We start from the raw sequence: 26733 nt of genomic DNA, 5'->3' as shown, positions 1-26733 counted from the left end.
CTGAGTCAAACAAAAACCTGTAACAAGATGCTTTACAGAAAGAGCAATACCAAAGCACAGCCTGCAGCTTAGCTCCCAGCAATACACAGTATCATGTAACCAATAAATCCAGACAACCAAACACCAGATAATGACACCAAGGAGATAAGCAAGGAGATAATTGAAAGTGACTTCTCTCCTTTCAATGGGAACAAATACTCTAAATGCACACTGTCTACAAAAACAACTGCATACACATTCAGGGAGATCCCTGGTGAATTTGAAAGCCTAAATAATCTAGTCATACATATTTACAAAAATGGGATTTTATCCTAAGCAATCATTTCTTCACTTTCCTTCATAATGAGTAGGAAAACATGGGCATAAAGCATGCTTCCTACAGATCAAGGGTATAAACGAAAACCATTATTTTAAAAGATTTCAAAACTTTGGGTACATTATCCAAAAAGCTACCTAGAATATGTATTTTAATACATGTCTAATACATACTGCATAATACTAAAAAGAATTCCAATAAAAAATTTCACATTGTCATTCATATTATAGTAGTAAATTCTTTAATAGACAAATGAATGCTGCAACAGCTTGAGAGATCCCAACTGCCATGTTCAATATTAAATCCAAAATTTTCAATTGCAGTGATTGTCAGAAATATAATAAAAACCATGAAAAACAATAGGTTTAAAATCAGAAAAGTCTGGATTTTTCCCATTGAAAAGAAAAAGGTATTCTCCATGATTCAGCAATTTGACACTTCCACTCTATCTTACTAATTTTAGACACTCAATACTTGCTTGCTCTTTTAAGCTTCCAAACAGCACCTGCTATGCTGCATTTTAATCTCTGGCTTATTTGTATTGCTCCTTTACACATTGTCAGCTCAGAAAGGCTTGATATAGAATTCTCCTATTCGCTGGTACACACCCCTGCCATCATGTACCATAGTGCCTGATGCACAGGAAGCACCCCAAAAACTGTTCATAGTAAATGAGCAAACATACAACTAGACGTCAGTATATTTTGTCCTATTTTTTTTATTTTGCTTATAAAGGCAATGCTTAAGTTCAAGGCAAACTATTTCACACACACAAGAAAAACATGAATGAACAAGTACCTTTCAATGAGTGTTCCATTTTGAATCATCCAGACATCACAGTATGTTCGAGATACCAGCATAACAGCAATAAGTATCAAGTAGCCTGTCTAAAATAAGCCATGTAGAATAAACTAAATGCATTTCAAAATGTGAAAAGAAACAAAAACTCGGCGAAGTTTTGGTTTCAAATTTCCGAGTTTTAGTCTAACAACATTCATTTATATTTCGTGTGTATTTTATCTATAATAAATTTTAAATAAAGTTTAAAAGGAACTTAAAATTATACCCCACAAAAAAATCAATGGCAGAAAACTAGACTGGTAACACAATTATCTGGCTTTATAATTTGTGATTTTCTTATTTATTTTTAATATATTGCTTTAATAAAGAATACTGGTAATGGTTACTGTGTTAACTAAAAAACTAACAAGTACTAAAGCTTAAAATTTTGTATAAGTTGACTAAAAGAAATTCAACTTGTAAAACAAAAAGTCTCTAACACGGTCCAGGTTTTCTTAGGGCTTTCAACTTGAGTGTTTAAGGCAAGAGCTCTACATAAAAAGCAACAAAATTAGTCAGAGTTGTATAACTTTGTGGAAGTGAGAGGATGGGAAAGCCTAGACTATCAAAAGTATCTGTGGCATGAGATATACATTAAACATACCACAGGAAACAGGAGAGGATGAAGGCAAGGGCAGGAAAAAAAATTAAAACCACATAGAGCATGAAGGTGTGCTGATCTAGCATCCAAATATTATAAATTACCATAAACTTCTACTAGGTAAATGGCGTTAAAAAGTGATGATCAGGGAATAGTTACATCAGCAACACAGGTGCTAATTTAGAGACAAATTTAATAGTCTTCTTTACTTACACAGAAAATATCTTACCTGAATTGCCATGACTTATTGTTCTAAATACTTATGAATATGAAAAGTTGAACAGATGGTATTATAATTTCAGAATATTTACCTCTTTACAAAACGTTCTAGGGACCATGATTTTCAGGATCCGTGAGAGCCTTGACAAAAACACTTTGTCCACCACAGCTCGCTCTTTCTTTCCTTCTTTCTACATTAAAGATGAAAAAGACCACTTTAGGATGATAGCTGCAACATATATACAATGATTGCAGAGCCACATTTAAGACAGCTGCAACAAATGCACAGTGGTTACAGAGGCACATTCAGATAGCTGCAACAAGTGCAAACAATTACAGAGCCACACTTAGCTACAAGAAATGCAGTGATTATAGAAGCACTTTTAAGAAAGCGGCAACATATGCAGTCAGAAGAATTCAGAGTGCACACTTGAGCAGCTCTCCATAGTCAAACAAATTCCAAGAAAACAGAATTACCTAAAAGGTGAAAAGAGAAATGAGGTGTGCTCTCCGAGAGAAGAGCGTAACTGAATAAAAAGCAAGTGGAAACAAGCATGTCAAGTACTCCAGGGACAACAAAGTGGTCAGTGGGGATGAAGCTTTGAGAAGTGCAAAGTATGCAGTCAAGTATTTACTGACTTATTTTTTGTAGCAATAGGTACTGAGACAAGGACTTCATGGTAAGCACATACCTCCCACCATGGTCTTATAACCTAGCCTCCACTTCTTGATAAATAAAATTTTTTTAAAAATCCTGAACATGGTTTTCCCTAATTTAAAGAAACATCTGCTGGGCAGTGATGGTGCACAGCTTTAATCCCAGCACTTCAGGGCTAGATCTTTGAGTTTGAGGCCAGCCTGATCTACATACAAGTTCCAGGACAACCAGGACTATACAGAGAAACCCTGTTTAGAAAAACAAGACAAACAATAACCAATTCAAACAAACAAACAAAAAGAACAGAGTGGGGTCAGGGAGGGATGGAAGGAGGGGGAGAGAGAGAGAGAGAATATGTCTGGATTACTAGATTTATCACAACATTTCCAAAATGAAATCTGCCAATTCTTACTCATAAATTCCTAAGCTCCTTACCACATGCAATTCATGTCTATAAAAGGGATACAGACAAAAGTAAATTAAGAAGTAGGTAATTACAGATCAACTAGCCAGAGTCAAGAGAAAAAGAATAATTTGGGCAGGGAGACAGATAGGTATCAACATTTAAATAGATAATGTGGACAAAGAAGGTATTAAAGAGCAAGGAGCAGCAGGCTTGAGTGTGCTCACACACACGGTGCTGGGGAGGACAAAGGTGGGCACACTTAGCAGCAAGATGCTGGAATAAAGAAAACAGGAATGACAGAAGAAGATAGGAGTGCCTACAAAGAACAGAGCCTAAAGGATGAGAATGTGTTGTCAGTATAGAGATTTAAGATAAGATAATGGCTTTTCTCTTAGAGATTTGTTTCCAACAGTGCAAGAAAACATAAATGCAAATCATTTATAAAGCTAAGGAGAAAATGGATCTACAGCTTTTGGTAGGGATTATCTACTTTACTACCCTTAGACTAGGAGAATTGGTGAGACCCTGAAAACTACAAGCTACTCCAGAACACATTCCACCCAGCCCTTTCCAGATGCGCATCCACAATTCACTTGTTCAACTACTATGTTCTCAACAAACAAATGCCCATGATAGAGCATCTATGTAAATGTTTAAATGAAACTAATACCTAAATGACTGTTAAATGAATAGCTTTAACAATGAATTAAATAAAAAGCACTCATTGTACTTGCAGAGGACCTGGGTTTGGTTCCTAGAACCCACACCGTAGCTCATGTATGTGATACAAACACATACATGAAGGCTAAACACTCATACACATAAAATAAGTAAATAATAAATTAAAATTAGTTTTAAAAAACCATAAACTACCTTCCCAGGAGGCATGCATACTGTGCTGAGCACACTTACATACACACTCCTATGCTTGCACATGCACACACACCCCTATTAGGCAGCTAGTACAGTTCAGAATGGTAGAACAGGAAAGGGAATCTCAGGCCAGCAAAGGGTAAAGGCACTTACTGTCCAAGTTAGCAACCTGAATTTAAGCTCCCAAACCCACATAAAGGTGGGGAAAAAAAAAAAAAATCAATCAACTCTGAAGCTGTCATGGCATCTACAGACACAGACACACAGATATACACCAATAGTTATTCTAAAAAGGATGTCTGGACCAGGGAATTCAGATTCAGATTCAGATTTTTTTGTCTTTCAGAGGAAGTTGTGGTTATCCTTAATACTGTCAACATGCTAAGGTCTAGAATCAGTAAGGAGACAAGCCTCTGGGTACATCTGTGAAGGAGTCTCCAGATCAGGTTAACTGTGGGTGGCACCATTACATGGACTGAGTCCCTCAATTGAAGAAAAAGGAGAAAGTGAGCTGAGGGCTAGCACCCACTTGTCTGTTCCTGAGCAAGTGCAGTGTGACCAGTGCCTCAAAGTCATGCCACACAACCCCCCTTTCTCTTTCTAGATAGACTGACTTACCCTCAGACTGTGAGCCAAACTAAACCTGTACTTAAGTTGCTTTGTTGGATATTTTGCCATAGCAAGGAAAGTAACTAATTCAATCTCAAACCACCTCCCAGTGAATTACAGGCCCAGTCTACTTCATTCACACACAGCTGCATTCATCCCCTCAACATTTTCTTCAGGCACTAATCCAAACGATGATGACCTATTAGTAAAAAGGACAAACAAAACCCTACTCAGTCTACGAGTTGAGCTAGGGCATTCTCTTGCAGCCAAACTTTGTAACTTCAACCTAAATCTCTTTATTTCCCCAAACTAAGAAGAAACAGGAATAGAACAGAGTAAGCATTCCACAGCCACAGTAAGTGAAATGACTACTTTCCAGACACGCTTCTGCTCCTCACCTATAGCCAATGTGTGCTTACAGAGCTCTCAATAACCCTCTTCAATTCTACCTTGAACTTTCAGCAGAACTTCCAGTTAAAATAACCATCTACCTAGAGAAACTTAGGAATACCTATTTCTAGCTGTCCCCAAGAAATAATCTGTACAATGAAGGAGCTAAATAAATAAATATATATATATATGTAAATATATACATATACACACGTATATGTATATGTATATATATATGATAAGAGTAGTAACAAAGCACTTGATGAGTATTGGTAGCTAAACTAATTACTTTGCAAAACCAAGAGAGGGAAAGACAAAGCCAGGCAGACTCGAGATTATGCCAGGTGTGGTGGTGCCTGCTCCCAGCACTCAGGAAGTTTGCCGGCAGTACTAAATAAATAAAAAACTAAAAGTAGTGGCTAATTGAGTCTCACTGTGAAGCCTCAGTATTCTATAACTATAATATATACCTTAGCCTATTTTTCATTTTTTTTAAAAAAATTAAACACTTTGGTAATATATTTAGCATGAGGATCATAAAAAAGAAAACAAAATATTGGATAAAGATTATTTAAGAAGTTGAAGTAATACATTTCATACAACTAGGAAAATAAAAGTAACATTCAGATGGCAACAAAGTCAGGGAGCAATGAGAAGTCCTACTCACAGCCATAGAACAACATAGAAAAGTGAACTATAAAACTGCAAAGGGTGTTTGAAACACTGAGCTAAGAGGCATTGGTAATGACTAAAGTATTCCTGCACATTGTTGTAAACATGTAAATGTAACAATTATGCATCATTTATCAAAATATAAAATAATCCAGCAAATTTATTTTTAGGAATTTATGCTATGGAATAATCATTTTGTACACTGTGAAGAGTTGTCACTCAGAGTGGTAGAATATAGATTAACAAAAATATGGGTTAATTTAAGTTTAAGAGCTATTTAGAAACAAGCCTGAGATACCGGACAAGCTTTCATAATTAATAAGTCTCTGTGTGATTATTTGGGAGCTGGCTGGTGGGACAGATTCCTAGAGATTTAACTTCCAGATACCCCTATACATATATTCAGCAACATTAATGAGGAAAACAGCATGGTTTATATTATAAAATTAAAAACTAGATGTACATCATTACTACATAAGTTGTGGTGACTTTACTATAAGAAGGGGAAGCAGCTCACATTCTTACAACAGAACACGAAGTTACAGGGCAGTGACATTCACAGAACAGAGAACTACCTGACAGTTAAAGGAGATCCTACATTGCTCATGATGATGCACACCTGTGATCCCGATACTCTGAGAACCGAGGAGGACTACCACAAATTCAGGGCCAGCCTCAGCAACACACTAAGTTTCAGAACAGCCTGGGCCTCAGAAAAAGACTTTACTCAAAAACTGAACAAAAAATTAACTAGGTTCTACAGTTTTCAGCATGGGTGGCTCTACAGTTTTCAGCATGGGTGGCTCTAGAATGATGTGTTTTTCACTTTAAAAGTAAATTCATAAAACTCCTAAATATGTAAAATAATTTTATGTACATTGTTTGAAGTCTAACTCCCTAATTAACAGTTTCACACCTTAAATTTCATCTTATAAAAACTGTCTTAGTTATCCTCATCTTAAGGGTAGGATATGAATATATATATATATATATATATATATATATTCTGAGTTGTTTTCTCTCCTAAGTAACAGTCACTGTAGGAAAAAATTTAAATTCTGATCAGCAAAGTTAGAAATCTGTACCTACCATCTGTAGTTCTCAACTGTTAATATTTGGGGTGTTTCCTATCACATTTCATTTTAGCGTATCTGTGCACTTCCTAACAATCTCAATGCAGTGTTGTGATGGTTTGAAAACTGTCTCCCATAAACTAAGGCATCTGAATATTGGTAACTAGCTGGTAGTGCTGTTTGGGGAAAGCTATTAAGTCTGCAGAAGGTGGAGTATTGTTGGAGGAAGTAGTCATTGGAAGCAGGCTTTGAAAGTTTATGCCCTCAACCCACTTCCAATTTGCTCTCTCTTGGCTTCCTATTTGACAAAAACATTATCATAGCCTGCTGCTATGCCTTTTGGCCATTATAAACTCCCTCTGGAACTGTAAGCCTAAATAAACTTTTCCTTCTAAAATTATCTTGGTCATGGCTTTTTATCACTGCAAAGAAAATAAAAAGTAACTGATACAAGTGTAAGTATTTCCATTACCAATCACTTACCTAACTTAAATCTACCTTGATTACACGATACAACCTACAATTTATTTTATGTATGTTAACACAAAATTGTAAAAAAATAAATAAATAAATAAATAAATAATAAAGGGTTGGGATGGGTGGATACAAAATAAGTGAAATCAAATTAGCTGTCCTAGATCTTAAGATACATTTCAGATAGATAATTTAGATGTGAGAGATTATGGGGCCAGAGTATCAGAAAACCAGACTTAGGCATATAATGAGACTATATCTCAAAAACAAACAACAAAAAAGTAAAAGAAGGGAAGCAAGACAGTTCAATAGGTAAAGATTCAACCCACATGTCCCATATAGTAGAAAAAGAGAACCATCTCCCTCAAGTTGTCCTCCTAACTCCATCCTTCTCTTAAAACACTTAAAGGTCAGGCATAGTGGAACCTAGCTCTAATTCCAACACCCAGGTGGTAGAGGCAGACAGATCTATATGAGTTCAAGGCCAACCTGGTCTACACAGAAAGTTCCAGGCCAGCCAAGGCTACAAAGTGAGACCTTGTTTCAAAAGAAAAAAGGTGGTGACAAAGAGTGACCTTAATGGAGAAATACAAGCTTTGCTACAGTTAAATTCAATCACAGTGGCAAGAAAGACAAACTGAGAGAGACAAAGGGTGGGGAGGGATTTAGTACTTAATCAATTCTATCAATATTTTAAGGAAAAAAAGGCAAATTAAACTTGTACATAATAGCCTGTATTAACATAGTAGGTATAAGAATTACATACAAAACAATACTAATAGTACAGACAGTTAAAGCCAATAAACTGACACAGGGATATATTACGGTCTGTTAGAGACCATCCAAGAGAAATAAAAACATGTATCCACCTCAAAACTGGTACATGAATGTCCACAGTTGCATTACTCATCAACACTTATGCTTATGTTAACAATGTAATAACAATGTAAAAGTCCCTCACCTAGTGCTATAACCTATACAACAGAATACTACTCAGCATTAAAGGAATAGAATATGGATACAGCAACAACATGAAGAAACCTCATGCTAAATGAAAGGCCTAAAGGACCACACACACTGCATGAGTCTATTAATATGAAACGCCACAAAGCAGGTAGACCAATAGACAAACAGTAGATCAGTAAGTTGCTAAGGGCTGGGAGGGGATGATAATAAGGAGTGAGTGGTACTAAGCATGAGATTTAGGGGTGGAAGTTAACAAAAAGAATTCTTTTTAAGTTGTTGCTCCTTCACTGTTGATCTGATCTGGCTGGCTTTAAAAAGAATAACATTCAATTAATTCTGATTGAAAACATTAAAACACTCAAGCCAAATTCATGTCATCACCTCAGCCTCAAGGGCAGTCAAGGTAACAGCATGTTTCTCCTAAGCTATAATAAGCCACTGCAACTTCATCACACTCTTTACTTTTGCAGGTTAACTAATATGAATATTTATTTTTCTTTAAATTTACAAGTCAATGGACATGGTACATGACTTTGAAAATAATCTACTATGTTAAGTACAATATACAACTAAATTCTAAGGCCATTATTTTAAAGGAATGAATCCTTACAGGACCAAAATACCTCATATACCTTGAGGTTGGTTTAACTAACTTCCTTCCTTCCTTCCTTCCTTCCTTCCTTCCTTCCTTCCTTCCTTCCTTCCTTCCCCCTCTTCTTTCAAAAAATGTTCAACATGATGTTTCAGTAGCAAGGCTGATGCCATGAATATGAAAGCTGCCATTTGCAAGGTTCTACATCTAGAACTGGGGAAGCCAATCAGATAGAGTGGGTGCCATTCTAATTAAATGGCCAGGTGACATCACAACACAGTGGGATGCAGCATCAAGGCTCCATTAAGTTTTTGTTCTTGATGATCAGAGGTCCCACATTGTCTCCAGTTTCTTCTCTGTGTTTTATGTGAGCCCCATGACAGGAAAGGAACTTTTTGGATCTCCAGCAGCAACAGTATCTGGCCTTAATTCCCAGATTCTCCATGTCAAAGGCAAGTACAACTGGGGTTCACCATAGCGTCAGTGTGATGATGTTTAACATGAACTTTTTATAGGCCAGGTAACCAAGTATGGCTGTCCCCACAGTAAATGTAGCAGCTGCAATCCACTCAACTGGCACAGCTGAGTTGGAGCTGAGACACATGGTGGGAACAGCAGGAAGGTGTGGCAAGACCACTCAGAAGGGCAATGGGGACTATAGAGACCCATCTGGGTAAGACATAACCTCAGGGCCCACTTGGAACCACCAATAATTTTAAGAGAGTGGTAACAATCATTCAGCTCTGTGATGAATATTCTAAGAACTGACTTGCACACTTAAATTATGACTGTTAAAATAAGGAGTATAAAGCTATTTAAAAAATCGATTAGTGTGAGTACAGAAATAGAAGATCTATTATCAGAGAGATCGCCAAAAGATACCTAGAGATTATAATTTACCAATAACTTAAGGTGAAAAGTTTTAAATGTATAAATAATATCAATGTAAGGCTAAATATTAGCAATATGGTGTTCACATCAAGTAATTTAACAGTGTTGGTGTATTTCATGCTAGTTAAACCTCCTTTGGGTAACTACTATTTTAAGCACAATGTCTAAGAAAATTCTAGTATAAGTCCAGAAGCATGAATCTTAAAAAGATAAAAATGATATGATAAATATTTAAAGAAATAGTTTAACAAAATGTTATACATATGTTAAATCCTGCACTAAGGACGCTGAGGCAGGAGGACAAAGGGTTTAAAGCCATCCAAGACTATGCATATAGTGAGATATTTGTCTCAATAAAAAGAAAATCAGAGCTACATGGGCAGTAAATCTCATCATATCTAACAGTTCTGACTGCTTCCTCTCGGCAAACTGCTTGCCATGAACAGAATGGAGTAATACTAGAAGACACCAGGTGGGACTCTTAAAAGAGAATTCCTTAAAACAAACAAACAAACAAACAAACAAAAAACCTGCATTCTAAAATTCTGACTTCTTCCTAATTCAAAATTACCCAACAAAATTAACTAAATAATGCTAATCATCCCCGAAAGTAGATTTAAAACTTTTACCTCATTGTTCTGTAATGGTGGTTTTCCACTTTTCTTACTGCAAAGGAAAAATAAAAGAGCTTTACTTTATTTGCTATATGCTTCCATAATTAAAATTTTTCTAAGATATCAAACATATATCAAATTCTACAAATGGTTGTTTTCTTTTATTTATAACCTCGAGAGTCAAAATTTGTTTATTAATAATAGCTCAGTTGCCTCTTTACAGGTATCTGCTGCATGAAATGCTTGGGCCCAGAAGTGTCCCAGGTTTCATAGTGTTTCAAAATTTGGAGTATCTGTTTCATATATTCACTAGATGCAAAAACCAAGGGTGCTTGAAGTTTTATTGTTTCAGATAATTTCAGGGCAGACATGTTTAATCTGTACTAAGTATTGTCTAGATAAAGTAATCAATAAATATTAGCTTACTAATATTATAAACAAATTGTGTGTGTGTGTGTATAAACTCCCACATACTATGTATACTTCTTATAAATCTTCCCACAGAAAGATGACAATTTACCTCTCCATTCTTGAATAAAAGCTTGGCCACCTTAACTGTTATAACCAATGGGACTTTAACAAGTTGACACAAAGGGACATGCGCTGAGCATGCACTGAGACTTAAAAGCACAAGGGAAGATTTCAGAGCCTGGGTGTTAGGAGTAGTTTTTTCTCTGCCAGTCTGGGCCCACAGCCCCAATTAACACACAGAGACACTGTATTAGATATAAAGCTGTTGGCCAGTTACTTGTTTCTTATTGGCTAGCTCTGTCTTAAATATTAACCCATTTCTATTAATCTAAGTATTTCTACATGGTCTCATCTTACAGGAGAGAGGGGCTGGCATTCTTCTCCGTCCTCCATCTTGAATCTCCTCCCTACTACTTCCTCTCTCCTCCTAGTCTCCTCGTCCCGCCTATCTTGCTTTCCTATTGGCCAACAGTGCTTTATTCATTAACCAGTATGAGAAACATATATACAGAATGACATCTCCCATCACCTGAGAGGCCTGACAGCAGAGCAGCACACACATGAAGCTAAGAGAGGGCCTGTTACAGTGAGTGTCACCCCATCTAAGTTCCCAGTCTGCTGGATAGTGCCTTTTACATTCAGGACAGGTCCACCCACTTAGAGAATCTCCTCCAGAAATGCCCTCATCATAGATAGTTCTGGATACTGGATTCTATGAGGTTTCTTTCCCAGTCACACTGACAATTGAGATTAGCCATCACACTACAAAACCTTTCAACTTTGGGTCCTCCTGTACACTGCTCAGAATCTGTACCCCTCAATCACATGAGTAACCTAATCTAAACTAGATGTCTCAAGGAACAGAATCTGTCATGTTCATATTACAAGTGAGGAGAGTGGCCTGGAAACAGTAGCTCGGGTTCACCATCTGATTACTTGTCCATGTCGTACAGCATCATAGCCTGGTTTACAACCTGTTATAACACACTATCCTTGAGCTTCTTCAATGAAACATGAACCATGTTTTAAACCCTGTTTCTGTGTGCTCGCTTCCTCCTAGGCAAGTAGTCAGAAGAGATGAGAAGTTAATGCAGATTGGTTTGGTTTCTCTCAAGTTAAGGGTAAAGCATATTTGGAATAAGAAATCTGTACCAGTGGATAAAAGGGGGGAAGCAAGTTTAGGCATAACTCAAACAGACCCAGCAAAATTTCAGCAGGTCAGATAGATGGTCTAAAAGGCTTTGATTGAGAAACGTCCCCTGTATTTTCAGGCATTTGAACACTTAGTCCCCAGTTGTGGCACTACTGGAAAAGGCAAGCTTGCTGGAGGAAGTATGTTACTGGGGGCAGGCTTTGAGAACTGAAGGCCTCACCTTGTTAACCATGCACTCTCTGTGAGCACTCAGCTCCCTCCTCCTGTACTATCATGCCTGCCACTTGCTGTCATGCTCCCCTCTAGAATCATAAGCCTAAGTAAGCTCTTCTATACGTTCTCTTGGTTTTTAACACAGAAATAGAGAACAAAATAAGACATGTTCTCAGTAAGTATTGTCATGAACGCTCTGTCATAAACTGAAATGTCTTCATACCTCTGCTTTGCTTAGACTTGTCCAAATGCATGCTGCTCTTAAGTCATAACCTGAGACTCTATGTGCCTGGAGTAGACTGACTCTAAAGCAAGGGCAGAGGGGCTGCCTGGCTTACACACTCCTCAGAGGTAGGCTGTAAATCATTCTTTAAAGGGGAATCTTTGTTGCACATCTCCAAGTCTTTTACAGGGCCATGTATGTACACTCAACCTTCTACTGTCAATGCCTCATGAGCTCATCCAATCTATAGACTTCATTTTCAGCATTAAGATACACAAGACTAGCAAAGCTAGAAAGACAAACCTAACAACAAGTAAAAGGATGTTTCCAGCTTGAATTGGAACTGGAGAGATAGATCAGCAGTTAAGAGCACTGGCTACTCTTGCAGAAGACCCAGGTTTGGTTCCCAATTCCCACGTGGTGGCTCAAAACTGTAACTCCAATTCCAGGGGCTCTGGTGCCCTCTTCTGACCTCCATGGGCACAAGGCACACATGCAGTGCACTTACTATACATGGAAGCAAAACATTTATACAGATAAAACAAAAATACATAATTTCTTTAAAAAATAGCGCCTAAGGTTATTATTGTTCTTAATTTAGTATATTATAGAACTGTTTAAAACACTACAAATTATAGAGTTGTCTCAAAGTGCCTTTCAGCACAGCAGAGGTAATAACGGATAAATGGCAGCATAAAAATGAGATAAAAATATCTGCAAACATTAATGTAGTAAGACGTTAGCATTCAAAACATAAAGAACTTTTATAAAAAGCAAAAAAATGCAGGGCAGTAGTGGTGCACACTTTTAATCCCAGCACCTGGGAGGCAGAGGCATGTGGATCTCTATGAGTTTGAGGCCAGCCTGGGTTACAGAGCGAGTTCCAGGACAGCCAGAAACTCTGTCTCAAAAAATAAACATGAAAAAAAAAAAAAAAAAAAAAAAGAAAGAAAGAAAAGAAAAACAGAAAAAAGAAAAAAAACAAAGAAAACAATTAAAAAATTATCAACAGATATAACCCATTAGTCATTAATCAAAACTTGTACAAATGGCTAATGAGCATCTAGGTTGCATACAGGTTCTGGCTCCTAGGAATAATGCTGCAATGAACACAGTTGAGCAAATGCCCTTGTGATGTGAATATACTTTTGGGTATACCAAAAGTGGTATTGTTGGGTCTTGAGGCAGATTGACTCCCAATTTTCTAAGGAACCACCATACTGATTTCCACCAGCAGTGAAGGAGTGTTCCCCTCTCTCCACATCCTCTCCAGCATAAGCTGTCATCAGTATTTTTTATTTTGGCCACTCTGACAGGTATAAGATGGTATCTCAGAGTCATTCTGAGCTGCATCTCCCTGATGACTAAGAATGTTGAAAAGAACAGATAAATTTGAAGCTACTGAGCATGAAACATTTGAAGTGGTGCTTGCTTCATGTAAGTCATCACTACTAAAACTAACAAAAACGGATTGTTCCACTCCTATCAGTAGTTCTGGGTGTTTTTGTTTGTTTGTTTGTTTTTCACACCATGAGAATGTATAATTTGCAATTAAACTTTAAAATAAACAGAGTTTTCAGAACAAAGTCCAAACCCTATGGCACAGTACTAAAGCAGCTCAGGGCTTGTCCCCGCCCAGTCAGGCTGATTTGCCACTAAGCATAAACTCTACACACTCAAGGTACTCTAACATTAGTCAGGGTAAACTGAAATTACAAGGATTTGACCATCTCCATCTCAAACAGTGTTAAATTCCCCTGAGTCCTCTTAGGCACCTATAATCCCAGGCTGAGGCAGGATGATGAGGACTTCTAGGCCAACCTGGATTACATAATGAGAATCTTTTTCAAAAGACAATCAGGGCCAGAGAGAAAGCTCAGCTGTTAAGAGAACTTGCTGCTCTCAGGGAGGACTGGCACCCACAAGGACACTCACAACCATCCGTAATTTGACTTATTGGAATGAAGGTCAGACTGGTCCTTTCTCACACCTACTGTGCTAACAAAGTGATTGATTTACCTCCCTTCAGTTTTAAATGGTGCCAGTCAGGATAACAAATGGTCTACCAACTCTGTCTTGGAAGTCTTCTCTGTCCGTTTTTTCCTCTCATGCAGACAGTATCAGGTATCGGCTAAACTCATCCATAATCTTACAGTGCATTTGCCGCCCTCCAGCACAAGCTCAGGGCCATGTCTTGCTCATCTCCATATCACTGAAGCCTAACACTATGCCTGACATATGGTAGATACTTTGAAACTTATATTTTGTTTTCTCCTTTAAATTTAATTTCAGACCAAGACTTCTGGAATCTGTCTAAGAAGAAAAGAATAAAAATCTAAGTGACCAGATACATAAATGGCTAACTCTGGGAAAACTCCAGGAAACACAGTAGGGCAGCAACTCAGCAGGAACAAGTGAATGAGTAAGAAGCGTCCCTCACCAAGACATCTGCATGGACTAGGACACTGGCTCTTCATGAGATACACAGGACAGGACTGCTTTTTAAAAGCACCACTTCAAAATGAAGCTCAGCCATCTACAGTAATTGCCATACTCACTTCCTCCCACCACCTAGCATTCTCCCTAGGAATTAAGCTGTTTTTATCTCATTGTGAAGAAGCATTTTTATAGAATGCTTAATAATGCTCACTGTGATTCTTTATTGTGGTTAAGGAATCGCTGCCCTCCACTCTTCTCAGGGACACACTGCCTCTGAGAAAACACCATACGTGGGTATTACTAATAGAAAAAGTCAAAGGAACCCTAAAGTTGAAAATACCTTAAATCTATTTCTTAAAGCAATAAAATCGTATTCACAGGTAAACAGAGAATGGTATTCTAAATATAACTTTACTGGAGGATTTAGTAGAGACTGAATTAGAAAAGTAGTCCTGAAATGTTATATTGCACGGTTCTCTTTTAATGGTCTATTTTCTTTCTGCATGTGTACTTGTGTGTAATACACATGCATGTTTTAGTGTGTAGGTGCAGTGAATATGCTGGTGCATGTGGGGGGCCAGAGATCAATGCCAGTGTCTTCCTTGATAACTACATTCTCATATATTAAGGTTCAGAGTTGGCCCAAACCCCTTAATCTCAAGAAGAGGAACCTTTAATCATCTACTAACAGGCTAAAACCTCAGCATCCTTTGAGAAATTGGCTTTGTATCTACCCACTGATGATCTCAGGTCAGCCTGCTTCTTCTAACTCTTGGTCTAGAATGAGGAAAATACATGATTCTATTACAATTTCTTGTTTTCCTAAGCTTACAATATACTGAAGAACAGTAGTAACTGAATTTAGAGTCCTCCACATAAGCTGATATACAGTATTTTTACAAACAAGATAAAAACATGCATAAGAAAGAGGAAATGCAACAACCTAAATACTGTTCTAGTCAAAACTAAGATACATCAGTTATCTTTTGCAACTTAATTTCAGAAGTTAAAATGTGAAAATGGATGCTATAATGTGAAAAAAGTAGATTTTAGAATCAATGAAATACAATGTAACAGTGCCAAATGATAATAAGCACATTCTCCTTTTCTTGTTTAATATTCAAATTAAGGTGTATTAAATATTTTTGTTATTCAAAAGTGTTTAACATTTGAAATAAAGAATAATTTTTAAACTATTTCTTGGGTCTAGTGCTATTCACTACATTAAAATAAAGAATCACTTCCTTCAGAGATACAAGTTTCATAAATATTTTTAAAATGAGAACATACAGTGGGCGGCATATAAGCACAATACACTATCTAAGCTATTATATACCTAAGAGACTACTCCATTCCACATAGTGCATCTATTTGTTAATGCCAACAGGATCAGTAGGTGGATTTCTGTGAGTTCAAGGCCTACAGAGTGAGCTCCAAGACAGGCTCCAAAGCTACAAAGAGAAACCCTGCCTCAGAAAGCCATAAACAAATACATAGGCAGATAGATGGAATAGATAGGTAACATTTTGAATAAATTTGAATATAATTTGCCATATAAAACTTCAAAGGAAATACAATCTTTTCTTCCCTACGATCCCAGTGTGTATTCTATTCCAAAAGATAGATCAGAAGTGGAGGAAAATCACCAGGTCCTAGACAAGTGAACCCAGAGAAAGTATGACATACTTCTTTAAAGGTACAGTATGGCCTGAGAACTTAGAAGTGTATAGTAAACTCTAGAATTTAGCTAGACAGATAAAAACAAAAACTACTCTCAAAGGGTATCTATTATCAAAAAGATTCTCTTACCTATAATTACTCTAATCCGATTCTTTGGATTTACTAGGAAGATATACAGAAAGAATACTAAGAATAAAAAATAATCAACAGTTTTAGAGATACACAAGGACCTGCACCAACCAATACCCAAGGTTCAAAAATAACAACAAAAGAACAATTTGAAGAGAGAAAGTCATCAAAGAATATGTGGTTGTCATTAAAAAACACATGCAACTTCATGCTATTTCAACAAAAGCTTATAGTCTACAAAAATAGGTCATAGTTTGTAACGAGTACGGTTTTTCCGCCTGCCGCCTCCCGGTCTTGTCCCGTTGCCACACCAGCCCCAAATAATGCACAGAGACTCTGTATTAGATATTATACTATTGGCCAGGTACTAGTTTCTTATCGGCTAGCTCTGCCTTAGTTATTAACCCATTTGTGTTAATCTATGTATGTCCACGTGTTCTTACCGGGAGCTGGCTGTCGTATACTGCTTTCTTCAGACTCTCCATCTTGACTCCTCCCCACTACTTCCTATTTCCTCCTTGTCTGCTAGTCCCTCCTATCTTCCTTTCCTATTGGCCAACAGTGCTTTATTATTAACCAGTATGAGAAACATATATACATAATTGCATCTCCCATCATCTCCTCTTTTCTGTTTAAATAAAAAGAAGTGTTTTAACCTTAACATAGCAAAATATATAAAACATCAGTTATCAAATAAGAATCACAGTTAACAATATTTAGTCCATTAACATTTAGTAAGATTTAAGAAAATATTCCATCATCTATTTTATCTTTGTGTGACTAAAGTCTAAGTAACTTATCATTAATCCTAACTAATGAAAACTATAACCATAACTATCTGTCTTAAAGACCACAGAAGGATAATATATAAACTCTATAAATGACAGAGTCATCTTGTCTTTTTAGTCACCCGAAGTTCTTCTGTAATCTTCCATCTTCAGCCATAGGCCATAGTGTGTCTGACAGACTCTCCAGTAAAGCAGGAAACTTTAAACTGTCCTTTTGTATTGGCAGTTTGTCAGTCACTTTTCTCCGTGTCCTGCATACTGTCTCGAAGACTCTTCCATGAAGCAGGATCTCTGTAGCAATGTCCATCTTGAATCAGAAGTCACTTTTCTGTGGGCCCTGCATGTCCAGTTTATATAGCACAAAGTCAAACAGTCCAGACAAGAGCAGTATTTTGTCCAAATGGCTAGTCTTGACATATTGGAAGCAAACTCCAAAACGAGTTTCTTCAATGACCATCTTCTTTTCTGGTGCAGGTGGTATTGCCAAGAGCAATTATGTCTCATTGTCACGAAAACCCTAAACCATTTTAAATGCCATATTCTGTAGGTCTTTGAAATGTTTGAAGAATGACTATTCATCTCAAATACATCTCTGTATATCTAGAAAACTTAACTAACTTAACTATATCTGACTATCATAGATACTATCTATAATCTGTATTGAATTATACATTACATTTCTAAACAATACTTAAACAAGAGGAGAAATATATATATATATATCACAAAATTGACCTTAAATTGTATCAATAAATGAAAATCCATTCCAAAACAAAGTATTCATATCTATACCATAATTCCCTTTTTACCTTTAAAAAGATATTGGTTGTGATCATTAACCATTTATAACCAAGTCCATTTAAATGAAAACAAACATTTATAAACAATATTTGGGAATTTGGGCGTCGTTTTTTTTTTAAACTACTTTTTGTTGATAGGGGGTGCTGTCATGGGGGAATCCTAAGAAGATTTAGAAATCCTGGTTGTAGTCTGCAAGGCTGTTTTGTCCAAGCTGTTTTGAATGTTGGATCACCAATGACTGTTTTAGGGGGCCTGGCTTGATCAAACCACATTAGTCTGGCAGGAATCCACAGCTTTTCATTTTTTGTGGAAACAAAAATAGAAATTCTTTTTCCCAGTAACTTGTCCTTGAACTTAAATGTTGGAGTTAAAGCATTTTTAAAATATATAAATTGACTTAATCCAGCAACATTTCCTTTATCAATTGTTGTTATTTTTTCAGCAGTCAAAGAATGTAAAGACAACACAATAGCATACAGTAACCAGATTCTCTCTGATCTTTTTATCTTTATGTGGCTTTATTATTACTCTGTTTTTTTTTTTACTTTTTATTTTTTGAGACAGGGTTTCTCTGTGTAACTCTTATCTGTCCTGGAATTCACTCTGCATACCAGGTTTACTTTGAAATCACAGAGATCTGCTTGCCTCTGTCTCCTGAGTGCTGGGATTAAAGGCGTGTGCTACAACACCCAGTTCCTCTTTGTCTCTTTAAAACCATTTTTTTTATGTCTACGTATATTTTAAAACACACTGTAAACCTTTAGAGGTTCTTCTTAATATGAATCTGTCTTTACTGTAAATCTTTATCTTCGTCTGGCCACAAGTCTTTTATCCGGTAAACAACAACATTGCTAAAATGAAAGTCATAGCTGTGTCAGCCACGGTTTACCAAAGATGGTGGCAGGTACTTTGACCCGCCAGCACGGAAAGCTGTGCTCACCGCCTTGGTCTGCGCTGCCACCCAGACTGCTTTCTTCAGACTCTCCATCTTGACTCCTCCCCACTACTTCCTATTTCCTCCTTGTCTGCTAGTCCCTCCTATCTTCCTTTCCTATTGGCCAACAGTGCTTTATTATTAACCAGTATGAGAAACATATATACATAATTGCATCTCCCATCAATAGTTCTGTTCGGCACTTATAAAATCACCTTTGAATAAGATAAGTTTAGACCACCTCTTTATCAGGTGGAGAAATACAGAGTATCCTTTTTTAGGAGATGGCAGCTGGAAACATGTAAGACCTGAAACTATGTCTCTGAAACCAATGAAATACTCTAAAAGTAAATGGATTTTACCAACTAAAAAGCTATTTAACAACATTTTCATTGACACGTTTGACAGCATTTTCAGGAGCCTCAATAATTTCTGAGGTACTTTTGTCTTTTTAGTTTTCTTTTGGCAGGCATAATGATGGCTTCTGAGTTGAGCACTGGATTAAGATGTTTTCCTATTCAATCTTCACATAACTGATGGCTTAAATAAATACTATTATCCTTATTCTTCTGAGGCTCAGAGAGGGTGAGGAAACTGATGAGAAGCCATAGATCTAAAGCACGGCTAGCTAAACCTCTGAACCCTTACCTGACCTCAAAGACCGTGTCCTTTAACTATACCAAACTACCTCATGACCAACATGCTGCTACCGAATGAAAACAAGTAATACTCATTCTTGCCAATCTATAAAACACATATAAACTAACTTTTCAATACTGTTTTGAGTCCCTAAAAGAGAAAAAAAAATCCCTCAATAATGGTAAATTATACCAACACTCATTCATAGCATTACATATTTGCATGACTCATTTAAAAAAGGCATGTCAATTTGCATAGTTCAGAATGTTCACAGCCCTTCCATCACGATAAAGACATCCATAGACTTCCATTTATTAATCCTATTTCTACAATTTAGTCCAAAGAAATTATCCACCAGAAATATACATATTTACTGACAAAAATCCATATACTACCCATAAAAATTCATAGGCATGGATCAGTGTTAGAACCCCTGTTAGTACAAGCAAGGCTCTAGATTCCATTTCCAGCACTACAAGAAAAAACAAAATCTTTCACAGACAGTCAAAATACACAACATGTAAGGGTAAAATAAAGCAGAGTAAAGTCATGCAAACTATAGTCATAAAGGCTTTAAGGAAAAACAGGATTTATGCCTTAAATGGAAACTGTAAAACATGTAGTTATAACTGTAAAAGGCATATACATACAGAGTAAGCAAAAATAAAATGTTTTTGATATTTATGGTGATATGAGTAATTTTAGTTCAATTATTTTTAATATTTCCACTCCTTAACTGTCAAAAGTTGGTGTTAAAAAACTGTAAATTAATGCTATCATTTATGTTAAGTTTCTGAACCTACAAATAGAAGTCATAATAGGTCTAGTTCCTAAAGAGATAAAATGCTTAAAATAAAATGCACATTTATAACAAGAAAACTGTTACTTAAATTAGCAGTAGCTGTGCCCTAATCACGGGTAAAATCACTGAACAGTATTTTCTGAGTACACCATGCCAGGTACAGTTCTACACACTAGGGCTATCCCAATGAACAAAACAGACAAAAAGTTCTTCCTTTGTGGAGCTTAATTCCATCCCAGCAGCACAGACATATGCAGGGTACAGTAAACGGCATCTAAGAACAGCAAGTGCTAAGGAGAAAAGTATAGCTAGGAAGGGACACAGAACATGTACACAAAGGATGTTATTTGGATCGTACAGCAACAGGTCTAAATGTGATCTACCTGATCAATGACTAAAAGAGGGGAAGAAATAAACGATGTGACATTGGTGAAACAACATTTCAGGCAGGGGGAAGACCAAGGGCAAGAGCCCTGACACAGAGGCTGCCAAGGTGGATGACGCACCAAACCTGAGAACTGTAATGAACTGGACAGCCCTGACCTAGTGGCTCCACAGACCACAGACCCACTTCTCACAACTGTGCTCCGGCCTTAACTGCCCCAACTGGGTTCAGCACACAGCTGCTTTTGATGAAATACCCTTTTATTTAATGTGTTTCCTTAAGCAGTTCCTTTTAGTCTAGAAACCCAAAGGGGCCAGCCCCTCCCGTGGTTCATGCTTATACAAAACCTTCAGTGAACTTATAAAACTAAGAAGCACGAAGCCATCCCTAGCTTGATTGGAAAACAACAGACAGGTATAAGGAAAAGACGAATTAAGTTTTCAGGAACGTCACCAGAGGTTAGAGAAAGGAATGCAAGAAGACAGGAGCACATCCTATGCTAAAGTAGAGACAAGACTCTCGAATTGGGGAAATGGCAAAGAAATTTCCAGTAGTGGGAATGCGCAAATATCTAAAATAAAAGAATCTTAAGATGTTAGCTAAGCTGAGGTACAACCTTTGCTACTAATTCCAATTTTCTAACAGAACTCTTCTATAAATAGCTGCTTTGGGAAGCATACTTAGAGAAAGCATGTAGAGTATAGAAGAGACAGACTCAAAAAACAAGTGAGTGGGATCTAAAACAGAGCAGAAGCAAAGGAAAAGTAAGAGGGACCCATTACACCTGCAACTGTGGAACTATCAGGGGAGGAAGTCGTGTCCCACCACTTACACACTGACTTTAAAGGGACAAAAGGTGAAGGTGCACTTGACACACCCAGCTAGATCAGCAGAACACAACAGGCAAGGTACTTGAATGAGAGGTTAAAAGCAGGGTGATCATCACTGACATCATCAAAAACAGCTAATACTTCAGGTCAGAGTGACCCTTCTCTAACCCTGTAAGTATGTTAAAAAAGTGGAGAACAAAGGACACAGAGAAATTACAGCAAGACTGGTCACATAGAAAAAGGGCCAAAGCCAGAAAGAAGGGTAGCCTGCTCGAGAAGTGTGGCAACTGGCCTATCTGGAACACAGAGTACCAACTGGCAGGCAAGACCACAGTAAGATTAGTCAGGTAAGATGAGACTAAATGGAGGAAAGTTCTGAAACCTAGGATAAGAAATCTGAACTTTATTTCACAAGCACTGGTGGGAAGGGAAACTGCTTTCTTCTGTTTTGGTGGTTTATTTATTTAGCATAGTAAAATATTGTGGCAATATAGACTGGTCCCTTTCCCTGCATTAGGACTAGCCTACTGACTTCCCACTATTCAGATCATATTACAGACTCTCAATTACACGACTTCTATGAAGATAAGACCTCTATTTGTTTCTCCAACACCTGCCAACTGTTCTTAAAAGTTCTACAGCTCTGCATCGCTTATTCCTTCTGTAACACTTATTGAGAGTCTATCCTGGGACATATCCAAATGAGGGATTTAAATATGACTCAAAAGTCTCCCTAGCTCACTTGCCTAGCATGCACAAGGCCTAGGTATGATCCCCAGCACAGCAAAAAAATAAAAGTTAAGTAAATTGGAAAAATAAGCATGACTCAGTCCAAAGTCTCAAGAAATTCAGTAAGGTATAAGCAGAAGCCAAGAAAAGGGACCAGTACAAAACTAAGTGCTAGAGAAGAGGAATCTTACAGTGTCACAAAAACAAAGGACACATACAGCAGTCAGTGGAAGGAAGAACAGAAAACCCCTAGCAGAAAGCTTTTTCCTGAGCTAAATTTTGAAGGAAAATAACACAGAGAAGTGGTTGAGACTGCACAGATCACAATTAGACTCCCAAACAAAGCCTATTACAATCAACTACAAGTTAATCGCACATGGCTGGATAAATACAAAAAGAAAGCAAAGACCAAATCTAACCCGGAGAAGCTAGGACAGTAAGGTACACACCACTGTATCATCTTATACTTTTAACACTGCACATTCCAATCTCCTTTCCCCAACAAGAATATAAGCTCCTTAAGACAGCTTACATATTGTTAAATGTTACACATACAGTCTCCCACAGCATGTGGCACAGAAATACAACATACTACACAATTCCTTCTTAGTGATTAAGTGACTCTTGCCTGTAAGTTAAAAAAAGAGTCAACTGTTTAAGGAAGAATGAAGTGGGAAAAGTTAGCAAAACAGTGGTAGAAAACGATTAAAAGGAAATACAAAGGAACTTTCTGGAGAGATGAAGATGGATATTTGTAAGATAGGAATGCAATACAAATGTGTCTACTTGTTTGAAAAAAGGGTAACTAAGAATTACACATTTCGATGAATATAAGTTTTAACTAAAAATCTATAATTTAAACAAAAGAAGAAGGGAACAAATAAATATAGACAAAACAATATGGGTAAATTTAATGAGAGATTAGCTTTATGTTAAATGCATATATGTAAAACTTTCCATAGTAAAGGAGTATGTGTGTGTGTGATTTAATAGGGTGATAAAAACAACATGAACAGAATTTTAAAGTAACAGAATGTTATCCACTCTAATATTTAGATTAATGCTGCAATATAACTCCTGAAGTGGTTTTACTAGTGCTGTTACCTATCCAATTCCAAAAGAATATATATTCTAAGAAAAACCTACTATTCACAAGATGGACAAAATAAGGACTAGCAACCACTTATCCCTTAGTTCAGCACAAGACCTTAAAATAATTAGTTCTGTTACCAAACAACTTCCAAAAGCCAGTAAAATAGAAGGTCAGAAATTTCTAACCTCCAAACTGTGAAACCAAAGGTGAGGACTGAAAGATAAACATAACATCATGGAAGCACACAGTATCTAATCTAAGTATTAGATACATATATCACTAAGAATGATACATATGTGCCACTCATATGTATATATCATTCTTAGTGATTTTTGTAAGTTCAATCATTTTATCACAGGAATTCATGTCTCACAATTATCTGTGCATAATCTGCATTCTCAGCCCTCAAAATATTTAATGCTAAAACAAAGATTTTGCTACTTATTCCAACATGAAAGATTAGCAACTATTTTGTTCACTAAATTACCTGTTGCATAATTCTCTCTCCAGGAAGTTCACAAAGTTTCTCAATAGGACTTTTGGAATGGTAGATGTATATATCATTCTTAGTGATTTTTGTAAGTTCAATCATTTTATCACAGGAATTCATGTCTCACAATTATCTGTGCATAATCTGCATTCTCAGCCCTCAAAATATTTAATGCTAAAACAAAGATTTTGCTACTTATTCCAACATGAACGATTAGCAACTATTTTGTTCACTAAATTACCTGTTGCATAATTCTATCTCCAGGAAGTTCACAAAGTTTCTCAACAGGACTTTTGGAATGGTAGATGAACAGTTTCAATTATTGAAGAAGGTGAATTATATTATGTCACCTCTATTGCTACTATTTCCCATTCAATTATGTCTAAAACTCCTTGTACTCAATAATCTACAGTATCATAAATAATGAGTAGAGCTGTTGGCTTGAACCGTAACTGGACAGGGACATGAAGAGATTTCTAGGGTGCTGAATATGCTGCTTCTTGACCTGGGCACTGATTACACAGGTGTGTTCTGCTTTTCAAGGTCTTACAAGCCCGGCATTTATGCGTATGTTGTTTTCTGTATGAATGTAATGTCCTAGTAAAGAGAACTGTTTTTAAATTGTCAGAGCTGTTAACAGTCAAGTTCCCCCCTAACCTTCTCCCCCCCCCATTAAAATGCCTGTTTTATGCACTGAAATGCTTCTCTGCAAAAAAAAAAAAAAAAAAAAAAAAAAAGGAAAAAACCGAAAAGAACAAAATAATTCAAGATAAAGCATGTAATATTTTCTATCGGCAGATTCTCAAATAACTGATAACTGCTAGTTACAAAAGGGGAGTTCAAAAAGAACACAATCAAACAGAAAAAAAATACTTTAATTTAATCTTTTCCTCCCCCTTCCAAAAGAAATTTTTTTCATAGGCGAACCCTTAGTGTATGACAGTGATGCAGAACATTATTTTGCAAAGCTGATTTAGGAAGAAAAAGTATAATGTTGCAGGCAACAGGCAAGTCAAAGCAGACAGAAAGACAGAAAATACTTTATGGGAAGGGTAATAGGAACCGAGTAATAGGAACCCCGTGCTAGTATTTCGGGCCAAATTCTAAACAGTTCAGGCAAATCAAAAGCAGGAGACAACGGTACCTGCCCAGAGGGTTGATGAAATAAAATGTATGGAAGCATTGTTCTAAGACGGAATATTAAATATTCAAAGACGAGCAAGAACGCTTAAGAAGTAACCTTTTCTCATTCACTCGCTGAAATCAAATAAATGCACACGACAAGAAATAAAATTGTACCTGTAACCCTACTACCAGAACCCAACTCCCTTTTCTCATGTCCCAAAAGTTCAAAGTCAACGTTAACGTTCTCTCCAGGCAGGAGGGACAAGTGACAAGTGATCCTCACCTAAAACACACTTTCACCTTTCACCTATAAAGCCCGGCCGGGGAGGAAACTTTGTCCTCCACACCGCGGAGCCAATTCAGCCTTTCCAAACGAAATGTCAGGACGTTCGCTGACCAGCTCCGGAGAGGAAGGCACCACTTTGGAAGAAAGTCGTGCCAAGTGGACCCAGAACACCCACCCACCCACCCCACCCCGGGGACGCCCTGGCGACTGTGCGCCGCCACTACCCCGGAGTCCAGCCCCAGCTGGTCCCAGGGACTTAGCCAAGAGCGTCCAGCCTGGCGAGAAAAATGCCCACCCTGAGCCCGAACGCATCCCGAGGGGCTCTCGGTGGAGATGAGATGGCAAAAGCAGAACGCACCCAGAAAAGTTGGCACACAGCAGGGAGGTGGAGAGGGGACGCGGCGCACCCTCCTCCCTCCCACGGGCCGGGGACAGCGCGGGCGCCACCCGGCCGGGGACCTCGGAGCTCGGCCACCGCCGGCCTCGCTCCGCGGGCACCCGCGCAGCTCGGGCCCCGGGAGGAAAGGGCAAGGCGCGCGCCCGGCGCACCCGCTCGGGGCCGGGAAGGCGGCGCGGCCGCGAGCCTCACCCGTGCAGGCCGAGGGCGCGGCGCCGCTTGTGGAGCAGGCAGAGCAGCAGGAACGCGGCCCCCGCCAGCGAGGAGTTCCGCGCCGTCAAGTACTTGCTGAAGGCCGCCATGGCACCGGCAGGGCGAGCGAGCCAGCCGCGGGGTAGGGGACGCGCCGGCGACTGCCTCGGTGCAGGAAGCGCGGGGCAAACTGGGAGGCGAGCTCGGCGCCGAGCGAGGGCGGGGCCGGCCGCGCGGGAACGCCCCCTGGCGCGCGCCGCCGCGCCGAGCCCCCCGCGGACTTCGGCTGCTCGGGCAGGCGGGCGCGCGCGCGGGCGGGAAGGTTCCCCCGGCGCGCACACACACGCACACCGCGGGGACGCTGTGCGCACGCGCGGACCCCCGCGGACTCGCCGGAAACTGCCGGCAGCCGCACCGGGTGCTCGGCTCAGGTCCCGCGCTGCCCCCGCTTCGGCCTTGTGAGCTCCGCGTGCACACACCCTGGCTTTCACAAGACCTGGAAGAGCGAGCCAGGCCTGCGCCGCGGACTCAGTGAGCCCGGCCCCTCCGCCATCCCCTGGATGAGTCGGTGCCACCCTCTTAAAGAAGCCGGGGAAGGAGGAAACGGCCCCATCACCGAGCCCTAGCCAGGCTGGAGGCACGGGCATCGTCTGCATCTTAAAGAATGAAGGCAGACTTGGGAAGAAAGACTACCGACCAGATACCTTATTCCAAGTCGTCGTGGATTCTTATCTCTGGAG

At 38.5% G+C, this 26733-nt stretch overlaps 1 protein-coding gene across 3 annotated transcripts in view; it reads right to left on the bottom strand.

The window, feature by feature from the left end:
• Abcd3 (ATP binding cassette subfamily D member 3) overlaps positions 1-26201 on the bottom strand; it is a 55779-nt gene extending 29578 nt beyond the window's left edge. Inside the window, exons 1-4 of one of the 3 annotated variants that reach the window (XM_051185579.1) lie at positions 25994-26201; positions 10210-10246; positions 2069-2167; positions 1115-1203 (exon numbers count right to left, since the gene is read on the bottom strand). In XM_051185579.1, coding sequence (XP_051041536.1) covers positions 1115-1203; positions 2069-2167; positions 10210-10246; positions 25994-26103 — 335 coding nt within the window. In that variant the 5' untranslated portion in view covers positions 26104-26201. Of the gene's footprint in view, positions 1-1114; positions 1204-2068; positions 2168-10209; positions 10247-25762; positions 25786-25993 lie in introns of those variants that run through there. The other 2 variants (XM_051185578.1, XM_051185580.1) reach the window with 2 other exon arrangements.
• Between the last annotated feature and the right edge of the window lie 532 nt (positions 26202-26733).

The sequence above is a fragment of the Phodopus roborovskii genome, unplaced genomic scaffold (assembly GCF_943737965.1).
Source record: "Phodopus roborovskii unplaced genomic scaffold, PHOROB, whole genome shotgun sequence".
NCBI lineage: Eukaryota > Metazoa > Chordata > Mammalia > Rodentia > Cricetidae > Phodopus > Phodopus roborovskii.
The sequence above is the reverse complement of the archived record's forward strand: the minus strand, read 5'-3'. Positions and strand labels throughout refer to the sequence as shown.